Genomic DNA, 18186 nt, shown 5'->3' on the forward strand with positions numbered 1-18186 from the left:
TTCTTCTTCTTGCTTTATGGCAGATCGCAGACTTATAAGTGCATTACCGCCACCTATCTCTCAAGTGGACCATTGACACTCCTAATTGAGACTGTAGATAGAGTGTAATGGTCTATTTGAGAGATTGGCGTCGGTAATGCACTTATAAGTCTGCGATCCACCATAAAGCAAGAAGAAGAAGACACCTCACGTGCCTGCTGCTGAGGATGCGCTCAGGAGACTGATAGACTGCAACGTTTGAGCTAAAAATATTGGTTTGTGTTCTACTGAAGAAACAAAGTCACCTACATCTTGGATGCCCTGGGGGTAAGCAGATATTCAATTCAATTCAAATCAAATTTATTTGTATTGCGCTTTTTACGATACAAATCATTGCAAAGCAACTTTACAGAAAATAAGTTTCTACAATATTTAGTTGTAGCTTATCAGTGGTGACTGTCAGTTCATGTGCATATGGCAGAAATGTTCAGAAAAATCAATAAAAGATGTAAACAAACAGACGATTAACACTATTAACAGCAATTATGCAATCAAACTTATAGCAAAATGTGGTAGATATGATGTAAACAAACAGACGATTAACACTATTAACAGCAATTATGCAATCAAACTTATAGCAAAATGTGGTCATTATTGCCAATAATATATATGATGATGTATTAGCAATAGGCCTGTACCATAGGCTGAGTAGGTTGTTTTTTCGTTTGTATTTTAATGATTTATTTCCCAAGTCAAAAAAGAGTGTGAGAGATTCAAATTATAATCCCGTTTCAAGGTATATTACATTTGCTAAAAGGTTAAATAAAGCTAAATCCAGTGCCTAAAAAGTGAAAGTGAAATCAAATTATTAATATAGGCTAGTTCAGTTGACATTTCTACGGTACTCTACAACAGTGTGATTGTCAGTAGAATTAGGCTGCATACATTTATCAAGACCTTACAGCTAAAATATTTACTTTATTCCAAAACATCTTTACATACAGATATATTTCTTCTACTTTCAGTTTATTGACACCTGAACTAAAATCGATCAATGCATTTTGAAGGCTTACAGCACCTCCCTTAGGAAGCATAGTGATTTACAGTACATGTCTCTTTTGCAATGTATGACTGGAAACTTTACCGTATAATTAAGCTATAGCACATTATTATTTGTCAACATTATGATTGGCAATTTCAAAAGAAGCATGCAGGGGGCACACAATAACACAGCGTTCGTAAATATTCGGAACCATTGTTTCAGGGTTCAGGTTTCTCGGCTCATTCTAGTGCTGTGCTCTCACTCACAGCAGGCGGCGCTGAGCAGCTTGTGGCAGCGAAATAGTTTGATGCTGGAAGTGTGACAGGGCCATTAGGAGCAGACCAGGAGGAACGACATGGCACTAAACTTGACTATCAACAGTAGCAACCCACCTCTAGGTAAGTACACATGCGAGGTGTTGCAAATACTCTAAACTACAATGTATTTTGCAACTGAGCTCGGGATGCGGCTCAATAGACTGACATGTAACGTTGAGTATCCTCCTGCCATCGTGGCATTTCTAAAATTATCAGTCTACCTTTCATTAACTAAATGCTGTAAATAGTGCTTATTGATATAAATTGTATCCAGTGCAGTAAATTAATAAAATTCTATTGTAAAGTGTTTTCTATTTGACTGTATTATGGGATACTATTGATAAAATAAAATTAAATTGAAAAATAAATGAATAAAACCCAATAAAAGCTTATTATTGAATAAACTTAAAACTTATGACGAGAATGGTTGACTCTCATTAAAACTATTATGTACATATATCTCTACAAGGGACAATGCACCACATATTTTTTGGCAAGTGCAGAAAATATAAAATTTTTATAATTGACTTGTGCATCTAGTTGACTAAAACTAAAATAAATGTTTTTAATGAAGGTTTCTTGGCAATGAACTAGATAAACCACATAAATGCTTTTCAAAGTAAGTAAGCACAGAATCTAGATGGACCTGTTTGATCAGTTTGTGTTGTTTTAATATCATCTCATAATGTAACCTTATAATGAAAGCACGTCTGTTTTTGTTTCACTTGAGGTTGTACTCTTTTATGTTTTCTGCTCACTCAACCACACCCCATGTTCACGATTTTAAAAAAGTGCATGCTATTGTGACAGTTCGGTTACATCCGTTTAAGCAAAATATTGTTGGCATAAATATGTTGTACACAAATCAATGACAGGAAATGTTTTTTTGTTTGTTTGTTTGTTTTTTGTATTAGTAGTGTATTTGTATGTATGTGCTCAATAACATTGGGGGGAAAAAAAAGATTTGGGATTTGGAAATAAATGACCGAATGCAGGAACGTGCCATTTTAATTTTAGAGTTGTACGCATGACTTTGCAAACAGCAGGCACAGTATAAGATTTGCATTGACGGTTTTCTCTGCCTGTAGGGGCGCTGTTGACTGCTGAGCATGTGAAGGGCAGCGTCAATCTCTCTGTGAAGGAGGGCAAAGACACCATGCTCCATGTCTCTGAGTGAGTATAGGGCCTGTATGAGCAAGATTTATCTATTATAGTTAAAGCCTTTTAGGGACAAAAGGAAATGTATTTTTCATGTGTACTTGTATATGTTCATCATTCTGTCTTATTTCCTTATTTCTCCTTCAGTAAGGTGCAGTTCAGTGACGTGAACTCCATCACGCGTTATCTTGCCCGAGTGGCTCCGGCGTTGGGACTCTATGGTTCTAACATGATGGAGCAAACTGAGGTTAGATTTAAGATTCATATACTATTGTTTCACTGGCACTCTATAATAAATTCCAAAGATTTCATTAGTTAATGTTGATGATCTTGTTCTGCCATTTGCAGGTTGATCACTGGTTGGAGTTCAGTGCCCGTCGTCTCTGTGGTCAGTCAGATCTCTCTTCTGCTCTGGGTGATCTGGATAAAGCTCTGGCACTGAGAACCTTCCTGGTGGGTCACAGTGTGACCCTGGCTGACCTCTGCATCTGGGCTGCTCTCAAAGGTCAGTCATTTAGCTATAAGTCAGATTAGAACATTATTTATTTATAAATAGTTCTCAAAAGTCAGTTTGGTGCTTCATCCACAGGAAATGGTGAGTCACAGGCCAAGCCAAACTCTTACCCTCATCTGTGCCGCTGGTTTTCATTCCTGAGCTCTCAGGTGCCATTCAGTTCAGTGGGCAGCAAATGGGCCAGCAAGATCTCTGCCATCAAAGCCACTGTGAGTATATCACCCACTGTGCAATCCCAGGGAAATGTGCGATTGCAGGTTTTGCAGTTTTATGTGTTCTGTTGAGGGGGAAATTTTTTTTTAGTTTTAAATGACATTTATGACAATACATGATTAAAATTGAAGTCAGCCTGGCAAAACATTGAACATGGAACCTTATATTAATGAACCTTATATTAACATGGACCTCATATTAATTAAGTTGTTAATTTGTCCCAAACTATGTTTTTAGCCTGTGGGGAAGGAAAAAAAGCAGGATTTGGGAAAGTTTGTGGAGCTCCCTGGTGCTGAGATGGGCAAAGTAGTGGTGCGTTTCCCCCCTGAGGCTAGTGGGTAAGTAGCATTGTCTATACAATGAACTTCAGTCACAATATACATAGTCCTTATGCTCACCAAGATAATTTAAAGTATTCCAACTCCTCAGATACCTGCACATAGGTCATGCCAAGGCAGCTCTACTCAATCAGCACTACCAGGTCAATTTCAAGGGCAAGCTCATCATGCGCTTTGATGACACCAATCCTGAGAAAGAGAAAGAGGACTTTGAAAAGGTATGACATTTTGCCCCTTTTCATACAGAATTATGGTCTTTGTCCTCTATAAATGGCCCATATCCTCAATTACCTCCAAAAAACAAACAAAAGCAAGGAGTTTCGCTACATGAATTGTGTGAGAAAACCATATTTAAACCAGCATGTCTGGGATGAGCACTAAGGCTCAATGCATGTCTACAGCATGTACAATATCCAAAACACCTACAATATGATAACACCTTTTTGCTACAGGTCATCTTGGAGGACGTGGCCATGCTACAGATCAAACCGGACCAGTTCACCTACACAAGTGATCACTTTCCCACCATCCTGCGCATGGGAGAGAAGCTTCTACAGGAGGCCAAGGCCTATATAGACGACACCCCTCCAGACGCCATGAAACAAGAAAGAGAGCAAAGGGTCGAGTCTCACAACCGCAGCAACTGTGAGCATCACCAGTGCCGGTCTTAATATTTGTCGTCTCCAAAGGAAAGGTGATTTGAGCTGTTGTAGTGAACATGTGGTCTATCTACATAGCTGTGGAGAAGAACATGCAGATGTGGGAGGAGATGAAGAAGGGCACAGAGTTTGGCCAGACTTGCTGCATGAGAGCCAAGATCGACATGAATTCCAACAATGGCTGCCTGCGTGACCCCACACTGTTCCGCTGCAAGAACACTCCTCATCCTCGTACCGGCAATACTTACAAGTGAGTGGACATCACACATGCAGGATTTTACTGAATAGTGCCAAATGATGGCTTCCGCTTACTGATGTTCCTCTTCTTTTTTCACTCCCTTCACCCAGAGTGTACCCCACATATGATTTTGCGTGCCCCATTGTGGACAGCGTTGAGGGGGTGACACATGCCTTACGTACCACTGAGTACCACGACAGAGACGAGCAGTTCTGCTGGGTAATAGATGCCCTTGGTTTGCGTAAACCGTACATCTGGGAATACGCCAGACTCAATCTTAATAACACTGTGCTCTCCAAGAGGAAGCTCACCTGGTTTGTCGATCAGGGCTACGTGGATGGCTGGTCTGCATCACCCTCACTTTCTGGACTTTATAGAAAAGAGCTCTTTTGGATTGCATGGTTAAACTTTTCTCTCCTTATCTTTCCTTCCTGCAGGGATGACCCTCGTTTCCCCACAGTCAGAGGTGTGCTGCGTAGAGGAATGACTGTCGAGGGACTCAAACAATTTATTGCTGCTCAGGTATGTGTTTTTCTCACAATTAGAATCAATTTTGGGTATGAATTTAAACGCATTAAGCCACAAGGTTGTGTGTTACACTGATTGTTACCATAGTAGGGGCTGTTCTTTGGCATGGCACTAATAAAATCACTGTAAATTACATTTTATAAAACAGTACTGACAGTAATTTTATGTCTTCATAAAGAGTAATGATTAACTGTTTTAATTAATGAATTCATTATTATATTTAAAAAATTTATAAATTAGTTATTCTTTAAATTATTTAAAAAATTATAGTTATTTATATTTTTTAATATAGTTTCATTTTAATGTTTTTATTTTTTGTATTTTCTGTTCTGTTACAGGGAGGCTCGAGATCTGTAGTCAATATGGAGTGGGACAAGATCTGGGCATTCAACAAGAAGGTAAATATTAAAATCTTGCCAGGGTTCATCATGGCTGCACCTGATCTCCAGTTGGTCCTTGTCATCCCATTCATTCACTAGTTTAAAAACCTTAAACTGAACAGCTGGCTAGCATCTCTGCACTTTCCCAGTGATATTCTGTCAAGCAAAACTTTATATTTTATACTAATTTTCAAGACTTTAGCCACTAAGCTCACCAGACCCTCAGTGCATTCACCTTTAGTGCTCTAATTAGTCTTGCCCTTTAACATTTGCACGTCTCCCTCTCTCCCACTTTTCTCATTCTCTGTTCCTAACTTACCTAAATGCACTGGCATTTAATTGTTGTTTTTTAGGTCAGAAAAAATGCATATTATTTTCTTAAAATTAATTTTATTTAACAGGAACCACTGCTTTTGTGTTGCTTTTAATTGTGCTTTCACGTTTATTCAAGTCATAAAACCATCATCTTTTAAAGCTGCACTCATGTTTGTAATTCTGCATCTGACACTGATCATCTACTCTTACTACTATTACTTGCATCAAGCATGTCTGGCGCGCTTTAACACTTTGCTCATTACTTAAGCTTCAGCCTTCTCTTCTTTTCTTGGTTTGGCACCATTCATTTTCTCATGCTTTTCTTTAATAAAATAGTTTTTCAGAAAAGTATAATTCTGTCATCATCTACATTCATTAGAATTTTTGGCTGAGTGATTCCTTTAAAGGGATAGTTCACACAAAAATGATTTCCAAACAGAAAAAGTGTTGTTCTATTCCCAACCCCAAGACTTTGTTTCATCTTCGAAACACAGATGGAGATATTTTTAAAGAAACCTGAGAGATTTCTGCCCCTCCAATGAAAGTCCATTCCACTTTTATGTTTTAAAAAGTTAATGAAGATATTGTAAAAATAATCCATAGGAATCAAGCAGTTTAATAGAGACGCAATCACTTTGTCATAAATAGATTTGAGGCTTTTATTCACAAACGTAGACAATGATCAACACGCAAAAACAGGTCACGTGAAATATGATAAACAGAAATGCAGGCATGCTTGTTTGACATGCAAGAACCAAGTTTTTCATGCAAGTTTTTACTCATGTGTCGCGCAAGTACGGTAGACCTTCCATTGACCATATTTGATGATCTGATTTCTTTGACAATTACTTTATGTACTCTTTGAAGCTTAAATGTTTTGGTAAAATGTACTTTCAATGGAGGTATAGAAAACAAGTCTTTTGGGGTTTGGAATGACATGAGGGTTAATAAATAATGACATTTTTTTGTTTTGGTTGAACCATTCATTTAACACCATCAACCCTTGGTTCTGATATGTCTAAGAGCAGAAATGTTGTTGTTTTTTGTAGCCAGGATCTCTAAACCCTCTTAATTTATTCAGAGACCGTTTAGCCAAATGGTTTTAGTTTCTTCTAATGGAGCTAGCTTTATGGTCAAAATGGCCTGATTTAGGTGATTGTGATATCACACTGAAACACTTTGCGTTCTGTCTGTCTCTGAGCTCTGTGTCCCCTGCTCTACATTAAAGTGCATCTCACTCTTCTGTTTACAAGCTGCCAGTTAGCTGTAAAAAGGTACTCCTACTCCTCTTCCTCCTTCCTCTTGTTCCTCTTTCTCAAGTTTCCTCTGATCCCCTGCATTGTATGTTCCTTCTTTCCCTCTAACGTTCTATTTTCTGGCCTTTGGCTTTCACAAAAGTCCAGATTATTCATCTGACAGAATATTTATTCTGCCGTGGATTCTTCACTCAAAAATGAAAAATCTCTCATCATTTAGTCATTCTAAACCTTATGATTTTCTTTATTCTGTGGAACACAAATATATTGTTGTTTCCTGGATGTCAAAAGTTTGACCTTACATAAAAAAGTACACTCACTAGTGTGGTAGGTCTGTCTACACTGAGAATCATCATTCATTAAATAAAAACCAGGTTGCACTAATTTTCCATACAGTAGACAGTGAAATGACATTTATGGATAAAGCACAGAATAGCTTGAAATCACTTATTTTAGATAGTGTAGATCTGTAATCATGCACCTTGAAATTTTTATGGGTATAATTGTTTTGGTACAGTATATCTTTGACTTCTTCCAATATGCAGCTCGAGTCTGTGTTTGTGTTATTGCTCATTTCCTCCCCTCATACAGCTTCTGGCAGATTCTCTAGAAAGTGAAAATCCATTAATACAGAACAATTCATGTTGTTCAGTCAAACTTATTTAGCTTTAGCACGCCCCAGTGACATATTTCAAACCTTTTGCTCTTGATTTCTCTCTGAAAACCTGGTAATGGTGGTCAACTTCCTCATGTCCCAGTCAAAAAAAAAAAACACTGTTCATGTTTTAAACCTACTGAAATAAAGGCTGTAAGCTGTTATGGGCAGTCAGTATGCACCTCTGTGGCTGTTACAGTCTGTTCAGTACAGTGTTTGGCTTTCCCTGCTGTTCATTTCACTCTTCTCTACCTGTCCTCACTCATCCGGTTTCATCTGTCGATCCATACTGAGCAGTGTGAGAGTAAAGAAGCTTTAGTTTCGTGTTTTTGTAACTATTATCTAAAGAAATAGTCGTACCCCTCTCTTTCACTTCCTGTATAGGTCATTGACCCAATAGCCCCAAGATACACTGCCCTACTAAGCTCACAGTTTGTTCCAGTCTGCATTTCTGAGGCCAAGGAGGAGATGAAAGAGGTTGCTAAACATCCCAAGGTAATAAAGTTGGCAAGCACACACACCTAAATAACTTGTCAGTGCCATACAAAATATTTTTAGCAACTGTCACAGTCATTGAGAGACATGTTAAGTGAAGTGACATCCTATCTTGTGGGGATTTGCAGAATGCAGATGTGGGAATGAAGCAGGTTTTTTACGGGCCAAAGGTCCTTATTGAGGGAGCTGATGCAGAAACTTTCACAGAGGGTGAGACCGTCACCTTCATCAACTGGGGAAACATCATAATCACCAAAATCCACAGGTAAAACTCTCAGAACAAAAATGTTAAAATCAGACTAGCACTGCCTTAAAGGTGCAACACAACTTAAGGTTTAATTCCTCAAGAAATTAGAAGTGCTCTTTACAAATATTTAAAATTAATAATGTGAACGAAACAAAAATATACATGCCCTCTCACATTTTGTGCTCTGTCACAACCCTATTTTAAAATTTAATTTATTTCTGTGATGGCAAAGATGAAATTTCAGCAGCCATTAAGAGAGAGAGAAAAAAAAAAACATTTGTTTGACAAATAAATATTTTGTAACATTATAAATGTGTGTTCTGCCCTCACAGAACTTGACTGTACTCCATTAGATGAATAGTGAACATTTTGGAATAAAATCCCAAGGCGTAACTTTTCTTGGTTATTATTCTTTACTGTAAAAAAACCAAACAAAAAAAAAACTATTATTTATGACTTCAAAATAAAAGTCCCAAAATTATTCGCAATGTTTAAAATAAAATACTAAAATGATACACAAAAACTGTATATATTTTTTTAAAGGCATCACAATGTCTTTACTGTCATTAAACTCAATTTTGTGTCATTGCTGTAAAAAGGTGTTTCTTTTTAAAAAGATGTGATATGTGTGTGTGGAAGTATATGTGCAGTTACATGTAGTTTCTGTCATGCTGTCTGCAGGGATGCCAGTGGAGCAATCACATCTCTAGATGGTCGTCTGAACCTGGAGAACACTGACTATAAAAAGACCACTAAGATCACCTGGCTCGCTGAATCTAGCCACGCTCCACTCGTGCCCACGGTCTGCGTCAACTACCAGCACCTCATTACCAAGCCGGTTTTGGGCAAGGATGACAATTTCAAGGATTACATCAACAAGAACAGCAAGGTGTTGTACTCAAGTCTGTTGGGGTGTTGTCTGAGTAGTATGTTCTGTTCTGTTCTTGGCTACTTTAATTTGTGAAAATAAATTTATAATACATAAATGCATAATACATAAATGCCTTTTTGCAATGTGACAAATAGTCAAGACAGAATTATTTTAGTCTTACTGTATGGTCATCATAATTACACACTTAATTTGCATAACATTTATAAATGGTACTACATTACACGAGAAAGTGCAAAAATATGAAAACATTCAGAAGTCTTTTAATATATCCTTCAGAAATCTTTCTAATGTAATGAGTTGGTGCTCAAGAAAATGTATTATTATTATCAATGTTAGAAACAGTTGTGACACTTGATATTTTTGTGGGAACCATAATACATTTTAGGATCTTTTGAGTAGAAAGTTTAAAAGAACAGCATTTATTTAAAATAGAAATACTTTGTAAAATAATTTGTCTCTACTGTCACATTTAATCAATGCATCCTTGCTGAATAAAAGTATTAATTTCTTAACAAAAACACTTGAAAGCTTGTGTGTATATTGTTTTAATGTTGATTTCCATTAAAATGAGTATTTTGTTTCCAGATAGAGGAGAAGATGCTAGGAGACCCTTGCCTGAAGGACTTGAAGAAAGGTGACATCATACAGCTGCAGAGACGAGGTTTCTATATCTGTGATCAGCCTTATGAGCCAATCAGGTTTCACCTCTAATCCGTTCAACACAGTGTCTTATGAATAATACATTTTCTGCATCTATGCTCGGTTTGTAATTTGACCTCTTTGTTCAGTCCCCACAGCTGCAAGGAGAGTCCCTGTGTCCTGTTCTACATCCCAGATGGACACACAAAAGAGATGCCCACTGCTGGCTCCAAGGACAAGAGCAAGAGCCAGACAGCTGCCAAACCTGTGAGCACAAAATTGAATCATCTGTTCGCTCTCTTTATTAGTTTGATTTCAAATGTTGAAGAAAATGATCGCTCTATTCATATTGTTCTTCCTTCAGGTGAAGGCAGAGTCTGTTCCTCTGAGCAAAGCCAAGCAGTGTCCTGTTTCCAGTCCAGCGCCAGCCGCACCAGGAGACTCGTCCGTCCTGTACTCCAGCATTGTGGCTCAGGGAGACCTGGTCAGGCAGCTCAAGACAGACAAGGCCCCTAAAGAGAAAGTCGACGCTGCTGTAAAGCAGCTCTTGGCCTTGAAATCTGAGTTTAAACAACTGACCGGACAGGAGTACAAACCTGGCATGGCTCCACCTACATCTGCTCCAGCACCGAAGAGCTCTGCCCCCACTGCTGCAGCAGAAAGTCCAAGCCTTGCCTCCAGCGGTTGTCCATACACTCGTGTTGCTGAGCAGGGCGAGGTGGTCAGAAAACTGAAGGCTGAAAAAGCACCCAAGGTCTGTTTCAGTCACTGTTGCATAACCTAGCAAGCTGCCTACCTAGACAGCATTTTCTAGCCACACTTCTGCATTCTAAGCATTTTCAGTTGCTGATAAGTGTCTGCTTCATTGGGATCCTGCCTGAAGGTGTGGTCACATTCTCAAAATTATGCTGGTAAAAATAGGGTCTATTGTAAAATGAATAGTTCACCCAAAAATGACAATTCTGTCATCATGAATGAGTTTCTTTCTTATGTTGAACATAAATGATTTTGAAGAATGTTGGTAACCAAACAGTTGTTGGCCCTCATTGACTTCCATAGTATGGAGGAAAAGTTGTTGGCCCTGAGTGAGTGGGTTTGTGTTGTTATCTTGTTTTTTAAATTTTTTATATTTTATTTTGTGTTCAGCAGAAGAATGCAATTCATACAGGTCTGGAACAACTGAATTTTCATTTTTCAGAATTTAATTTTGGTGGAACTATCCCTTTAATAGTCTAGCATCTTCTGTGTAGTGTCACAAAGAAGTCTCTCTTGATCAGGAATTTGTTTGACAAACTTGAACACAAGTGAAATCTGTGTGGGGAACTTTTTTGCCCTCACACAAAACTTTTGATTATACAGTTTTCTATTGATGTGACAAAATTTTGTGGAGAAGTGTTGTATGTGTGGACAAATTTTTAGGAGGTTTTTGTTATATAGAGGGGGACAATGTGATCAGACATCGTGTCTGTTAGTAGTTTAGAAGTTTCTATAACTGTGGTGAATATTGAATTCATTGTTGACCGTTGTCTTCTTCATTTTACAGGAGGAAGTAGATGCTGCAGTGAAACAGCTCTTGGCTCTTAAAGCTGAGTTTAAACAGCTCACTAGTCAAGAATACAAACCAGGCATGGCTCCTCCCACAACATCTGCCCCACAACCCGCCCCTTCACCTGACTCCTCCCCTGCTGCCATATATGGCCGTGTGTCTGAACAGGGGGAGGTGGCCAGAAAACTGAAAGCAGAGAAAGCACCAAAAGTGAGATCATAGTTAAATCTATTTTCTATAGAGTAATTTTTTCTTCAGTATACATTTTTCCCCCTACATTTTTAAATATTATACTATATATACATTAAAAGAAATGGCATCCATATACATGTGTGTGTGTGTGTATATATGTATATATATATATATATATACTGTATGTATGTGTGTGTGTGTATCATTTTTATTGTATAATACTTAATTTATTTTAAATAATTTATTATTATTATTACTATTATTGCATTTAATTTCTTTATCGCTATGGTGACTTCAGGAATCATGGTGTGTAATTTGCAATTTACTTCAAAATAAAGCAGCATATTTTTTCCCTCCCCAGGACCAGGTTGATGCTGCGGTGAAGCAGCTTTTGACTCTAAAGGCAGAATATACGCAGGTGATAGGGCAGGACTACAAACTCGGTGTTCCCCCTGCTGGTGCTTCTCCATCAACTCCAGATCAGCCTTCTGCAGTGTCTGGCTCCTCTGACAACTCTCTTAAGGCTATTTATGATCGCGTCTCTCAACAGGGTGAACTTGTGAGGAAATTGAAAACAGAAAAGGCACCCAAGGTTTTGACTTATTTCAGTTTTGCTCCGAATTTTTAAGTATCTGATTTTAAAATGATTGTGAGTAGCAGTATTCAACAATTGCTCATATTTTTACAGGATCAGATAGATGCTGCTGTGAAGGAGTTGCTTAGTCTTAAAGCCGAGTACAAGCAGCAAACTGGACAGGAATACAAAGCAGGTGTGCCTCCATCTTCAGGCCCTGCCCCTGTACACTCTAGCCCTGCCCCACCCCAATCCAGCTCCTCCCAGCCTCAATCCAGCTCCTCCCCTCAGGCTCAAGCACTGTTTGCAGACATAGCCCAGCAGGGGGAGCAAGTGAGACGGCTTAAAGCAGAGAAAGCTCCTAAGGTTGGTTTGCGTTAATGTGCAAAAATTAATTATTAATTTGGCTTTATTTTTTAACTCATGTGATTCTAATCTGTATCTAGGAACAAGTTGATAAAGCAGTGAAGACTCTGCTTGAACTGAAGGGTCAGTATAAAGCCCTCACTGGGGAGGAGTACAAGCCTGTGACCACTCCAGGATCCTCGGGGAACACGGGAGGAGAAGACAAGAGCCGCAAGGAGTGGGAGAACAAGTCTGAGAAGCAGGGAGGACGCAAGCAACAGAAAGGAGGAGAGAAACCTCAACAAGTCCAAGACTCTGGAGCAGGTGGAGCAGGAGACGGCCAGGGGCCAAAGAAACAGACTCGGTGAGTGGCAAAATCGCAGCGCTGAGCTGTCAAATGCCCTTTGTGGTTCCACAAGATGTTTGAATGGAGACTTGAGAAAGTTTTGCAGTTGTTTAAATACTGCCACAACTGGTTTTGTCCTCTAATACTAAACTCCAAACACACTGTTGTGTCTGAATGTCTTTTTCAGACTGTATGCAGTGTTTATGAACACTTCACTGAAAGATATTAAGTTTTGCATTAAGGAAATGTGGGGTTTGAGAGCAGGGACAGTAGGTTCACAAACTTACTGTGTTTATCAAATGTAGGCTGGGACTGGAGGCAAAGAAAGAGGAAAACCTGGCTGACTGGTACTCGCAGGTACACTTTGTTCACATGATTTTGTAAATGTTTTTGTTTTTCAGCTGTGTAAAAATCATTGTTTTTTGCTGTTTTCAGGTGATCACCAAGGCTGAGATGATCGAGTATTACGACGTCAGTGGCTGTTACGTGTTGAGGCCCTGGTCTTACTCTATCTGGGATGCCATCAAAGAATTCTTTGACCGGGAGATCAAGAAGCTGGGTGTGGAGAACTGCTACTTCCCCATGTTTGTCTCTCAGGCTGCCCTGGAGAAAGAGAAGACCCACATTGCAGATTTTGCTCCAGAGGTGAGGAGGAATGAAAGGATATGAGGGATATATAGGATGCCCTGGAGAAAGAGAAGACCCACATTGCAGATTTTGCTCCAGAGGTGAGGAGAAATTAAAATATATATATATATATATATATATATATATATATATATATTAAAGGATATGAGGGTCATCAATATTATTCAGCAATAGATTGATTAAAAATGACAGCGAAGACATTTATAATGTAAATGCATCACATTTTCAGAAAAAATAAGCTGCACAACTGTTTTCAGCATTGATTAAAAAATAAGAAAAATATTTAGTTTGAATACCAAATCAGCATATTAGAATTATTTCTAAAGGTTCTTGTGATTTTTAAAGACTGGAGTAATGGCTTTTGATCTATTTCACAATATTATTCTTTTTACAGAATTTTTGATTAAATAAATGCATACTTTTTATTGTGGATAATTGGAATGAGATCATATAATGTAATATTTGGACTTATCAATGTGTGGAAAAGAGAACTACAGCTATCTGCAAACGTCTTTGTTGCTTGGGTGACAAGATCAGGAAAGACAGAGCTGGCGGAGCCCATCGCTGTGCGTCCCACTAGTGAGACAGGTGTGCAGCTGCAGCTGTATCTTAAATGGACTGGATTATCATCTTTTTATTATCTATTTAACGGATTCAATTTCTTTTTTCATTGATGCAGTGATGTATCCTGCCTATGCCAAGTGGGTTCAGTCACACAGAGACCTGCCAATCAAACTCAACCAGTGGTGCAACGTTGTGGTCAGTTTTAGCCTCAGTACTACACTTTTGCAAACACATCTAAATTAAGGGCCTATGTCTTCCATTCTGCTTTTTGCTTTTCTTAGCGTTGGGAGTTCAAACACCCCCAGCCCTTCCTGAGGACCAGAGAGTTCCTGTGGCAGGAGGGACACACAGCGTTTGCCACTAAAGAGGAAGCTGTAGAGGAGGTCAGATATGATCTATCACACCTCATTCACAACTTACGATTTACATGCAGATCCAGAAGTAATTTATACCATGTTTCTGACCCTCCCGCTCTTATCTGTCATGTGTGCAGGTTCTGCAGATTCTGGACCTGTATGCTCGGGTGTACCAGGAGCTGATGGCCATCCCTGTGGTCAAGGGCAAGAAAACAGAGAAGGAGAAGTTTGCAGGAGGAGACTACACCACCACTGTGGAGGCTTACATCTCAGCAAGCGGCAGAGCTATTCAGGTTAGCCTTTGGTTTGCAAAACATCCAGATAGTCTTATTTTACAGTCTTTGTTTGGTCTGTTTAACTGCTTAAAAAATATAATGAAACAAATTTAATTATACGAGATCACTTTAAAATAAGAAATAGAGTAGAGCTGGGTATTGCCATAAACCTTCCAATTTGATATTATAATTAAACTTAGCTGCCATTATAATATGTATTCAGATATGAATTTTTCAATTATTTTAATGCATTAAGCATTATTTATACATTTTGGCTATTGATTTCCTAAATGTTTACCAATAAAATAAAATATATAATAAAATAAAAATGTAAGTATAAAAGTACTGTTTAAAATAATAATAAAAATAATTTATAAAATGTATAATAATTTAAATAGGTGTTGTATAGTCAAGCATTTTTTAAATTAGTTAAAAAAATAGCTAATAATAAAATATATATATATATATTATTTGCTATTTTTTTAACTAATTTGAAAAATGCTTGACTATATAAAAATGCTTGTGTATATATATATATATATATATATATATATATATATATATATATATATATATATATATATATATATATATATTCCCATATATTTACTAAACCCTTAAGACAGAACATAATGTTTACATATGTTGCACATCATACAAGAATTTGGGCGCTGCAAACCACATGAGACCTAAATGCAGTGGTCAAAGTCTTCCATACAATGAAAAAGAAGCTTAACTTACAGCTGTGTCAGATATACCTCTACTGCTGCAGAAAAATGGTTGCTTTTTATCATATTTAATTATTTTTTTATTTTTTTTTTTGGATTTTATTTTTTTTTTTTTTTTTTTTTATGGGGAGATTTTCTATTTTTATTTTAAATATTTATTGTTTGGTGTTTGGGATGTGCCAAAGATCAGAACACAACACAAATGTCCTGGAACCCACCCGCAGCACCATAAACATTCAGAAAATGTAAAAATATAGCTGCAGGATAAGTCATTCATTCAGAAAATTTAAGTATTGTGCACCATCAAAGTAGAGCAGTAAGATCTGAAACACTCCACTCACTCTCGCAGGGTGCCACATCTCATCACCTGGGCCAGAACTTCTCAAAGATGTTTGAGATTGTTTTTGAGGACCCTAAGAAACCAGGTGAGAAGCAGCTGGCCTACCAGAACTCATGGGGCATCACCACGCGGACCATCGGAGTCCTGACGATGGTTCATGGAGACAACATGGGACTGGTGCTGCCACCCAGAGTAGCATGTCTACAGGTGCGCTGGAGATCCGTCATTTATTCCTATTTGGTTACAGTGGATCATAGCATTGTATCCAAACTTACACTGTGATTCGCAGGTCATCATCATTCCTTGTGGCATCACAGCCACTCTCCCGGAAGCAGAGAAGGAGCTTCTGTTTGCCCAGTGCTCCAAATATCTTTCTAGACTACAGAAGGCCGACATCAGAGTCAAGACAGACCTGCGTGATAATTACTCACCTGGCTGGAAATTCAATCATTGGGAGCTAAAGGTATGGAGGTTCTCTCATAGCATAATCACAATAATGTACAAAGGCTTTATGTCTGACTTCATTTTCTTTCTTTCCGTTTTCTGAATGCAGGGTGTGCCGATAAGGTTGGAGGTTGGGCCAAAGGACTTAAAACAGGGCCAGTTTGTAGCAGTAAGAAGAGACACGGGAGAAAAGCTCACTGTGCCAGAGGCTGACGCTGAGAAGAAAATCCTAAACCTTCTGGAAGAGATCCAGAACAACCTCTTTAAACGGTACAAACACCTGCTTTCTAGTTCCTGACCTGGTATCACCACATTAGAGCTCTCTCATTTCCATCAGATGCAGGATGACTTGTGAATTTTTATTTTATTTTTTTTGTCCCAGGGCCTCTGATGATTTGCACAAACACATGGTTGTGGCTGATACAATGGAGCAATTCCAGAAAGATCTGGACCAGGGAAGAGTAAGTAACCAATGTGGATCCAGAGTTCTTTGGTAACTTTATTTCCATCAAAACCAGACATTTGCCTAATTCACATAATTCTTACAGATTGTGCAGATTCCCTTCTGTGGAGGCATTGAGTGTGAGGACTGGATTAAAAAGACAACAGCCAAGTAAGAGACCAGTCCATTTCTCCATACTTTTGGGTTGATGTTCCTAGATAACGAGTATTCCATTACCTTGGCATTGAAATATTAAAAAATATTTCAATGCCAAAGGACCCAAAAATATGAAGATCCCTGCTATGGGGCCCTCTTCCTATGTATTTGTATGTATATTGAGCCAATTATACTGTGTGAGGGGAAGAAATGTTAAGCATGATATTATAGCGACAACTTTTTATTATTATTATTATTATTATTATTATTATTATTATTGTATATTAAATTATTGATAATGTAATTTGTTTTAACCATTAAAAATAAAAATTAAATTAAATGAATGCAAATATTTTATAAATGTTTTTTTTTTAATTATTAAATATTTTCTTTTCTTTTAAAGCTCTTATATTGCCACTACTAAAAGCAAAACTAATTTGAAAAATATTTGCTTTCTAAGTTGGCACTATATCCTTTTTTTTTTTTTTCTATGCGCTGTTTTATTTTATATCACTTAGTGTAAAAAGTATAGCTGTTAATGGAATAACAATTGTCATTGATCTCACAATATCTGAACAGAAAAAAAAAAAGAATATGTAACAATAGAAACAATAATATTAAATGCTGTGAAGATTAAAAACAAAAATGCCCTCACACACAGATATTCCTAGGATTAACTAGATGTGATTACCATCAACACTGTTCTTTTCTGTGTCCTCAGGGATCAAGACCTGGAGCCTGGTGCACCTTCAATGGGAGCCAAGAGTCTGTGCATCCCCTTCGAGCCCTTGAAGAAACTGCAGGCCGGTCAGATGTGCGTCAGCGGCAAAGAGCCTGCGCAGTTCTACACACTGTTTGGTCGCAGCTACTGAGACAGTTATGCCTAAAATAATGACTCCCCTTCTTGTCAAATGCACTTGCAGAATAACTCTAAGACATCTGTCATCTCCTCTAACCACTCAAGATACTGTGTTTTAATATATTTTAGAGGAATCTCATCTATTTTTCTGGTCACAGGTTTACTAGCAGACAGGCAGAGCGTTTTAGGCTGAAATTAGATGTTCTATGCCACCATACTTAACCTTTGCACATCTTTGTCCTAAATATATGTATTAAATGGATTCTTAATTTCTATCATATTTTTGTCATATTTTATGTGTTCATAGGGATCAGAGATGAAGATTTTTTCTGAAATTATCTAATCTGTAATAAATGGATTCTTAATTTCTATCATATTTTTGTCATATTTTATGTGAAACATTAATATTCTAATATATGCATATTTTAATTTAACTTTACAAAGTATGTGTTCATAGGGATCAGAGATGAAGATTTTTTCTGAAATTATCTAATTCTTGAATACTG

At 37.7% G+C, this 18186-nt stretch overlaps 1 protein-coding gene across 2 annotated transcripts; it reads left to right on the top strand.

The window, feature by feature from the left end:
• Positions 1-1254: 1254 nt before the first annotated feature.
• On the top strand, positions 1255-17931 carry LOC109102693 (bifunctional glutamate/proline--tRNA ligase-like). Of its 2 annotated transcripts, XM_042774318.1 has the most exons (35): positions 1255-1419; positions 2427-2511; positions 2644-2743; positions 2845-3001; positions 3086-3219; positions 3461-3561; positions 3653-3779; positions 4014-4206; positions 4299-4470; positions 4569-4802; positions 4896-4980; positions 5325-5384; positions 6935-6955; positions 7977-8087; positions 8216-8352; positions 9016-9223; positions 9812-9924; positions 10015-10132; positions 10230-10619; positions 11409-11621; positions 11965-12195; positions 12292-12543; positions 12624-12886; positions 13174-13225; positions 13304-13513; positions 14032-14104; positions 14196-14275; positions 14362-14463; positions 14574-14729; positions 15789-15986; positions 16069-16242; positions 16333-16493; positions 16606-16684; positions 16772-16836; positions 17543-17931. In XM_042774318.1, the coding sequence occupies exons 1-35, from the start codon at positions 1377-1379 to the stop codon at positions 17691-17693; spliced, it is 5049 nt and encodes a 1682-aa protein (XP_042630252.1). In that variant the 5' UTR covers positions 1255-1376; the 3' UTR covers positions 17694-17931. The 2 variants fall into 2 exon arrangements, with proteins under 2 accessions (XP_042630252.1, XP_042630253.1); XM_042774319.1 differs by lacking the exon at positions 6935-6955 and having other exon boundaries at positions 1256-1419.
• The last annotated feature ends 255 nt before the right edge of the window (positions 17932-18186 follow it).

Source organism: Cyprinus carpio, chromosome A17, assembly GCF_018340385.1.
Source record: "Cyprinus carpio isolate SPL01 chromosome A17, ASM1834038v1, whole genome shotgun sequence".
Classification (NCBI taxonomy): domain Eukaryota; kingdom Metazoa; phylum Chordata; class Actinopteri; order Cypriniformes; family Cyprinidae; genus Cyprinus; species Cyprinus carpio.

Coding starts and splice junctions, on each gene's coding strand:
- LOC109102693 (XM_042774318.1), top strand. CDS start 1,377: ATGGCACTAAACTTGACTATCAACAGTAGCAACCCACCTCTAG. Junction 9,224..9,811: donor ACATCAACAAGAACAGCAAG/GTGTTGTACTCA, acceptor TTTTGTTTCCAG/ATAGAGGAGAAGATGCTAGG. Junction 16,685..16,771: donor AAGATCTGGACCAGGGAAGA/GTAAGTAACCAA, acceptor TAATTCTTACAG/ATTGTGCAGATTCCCTTCTG.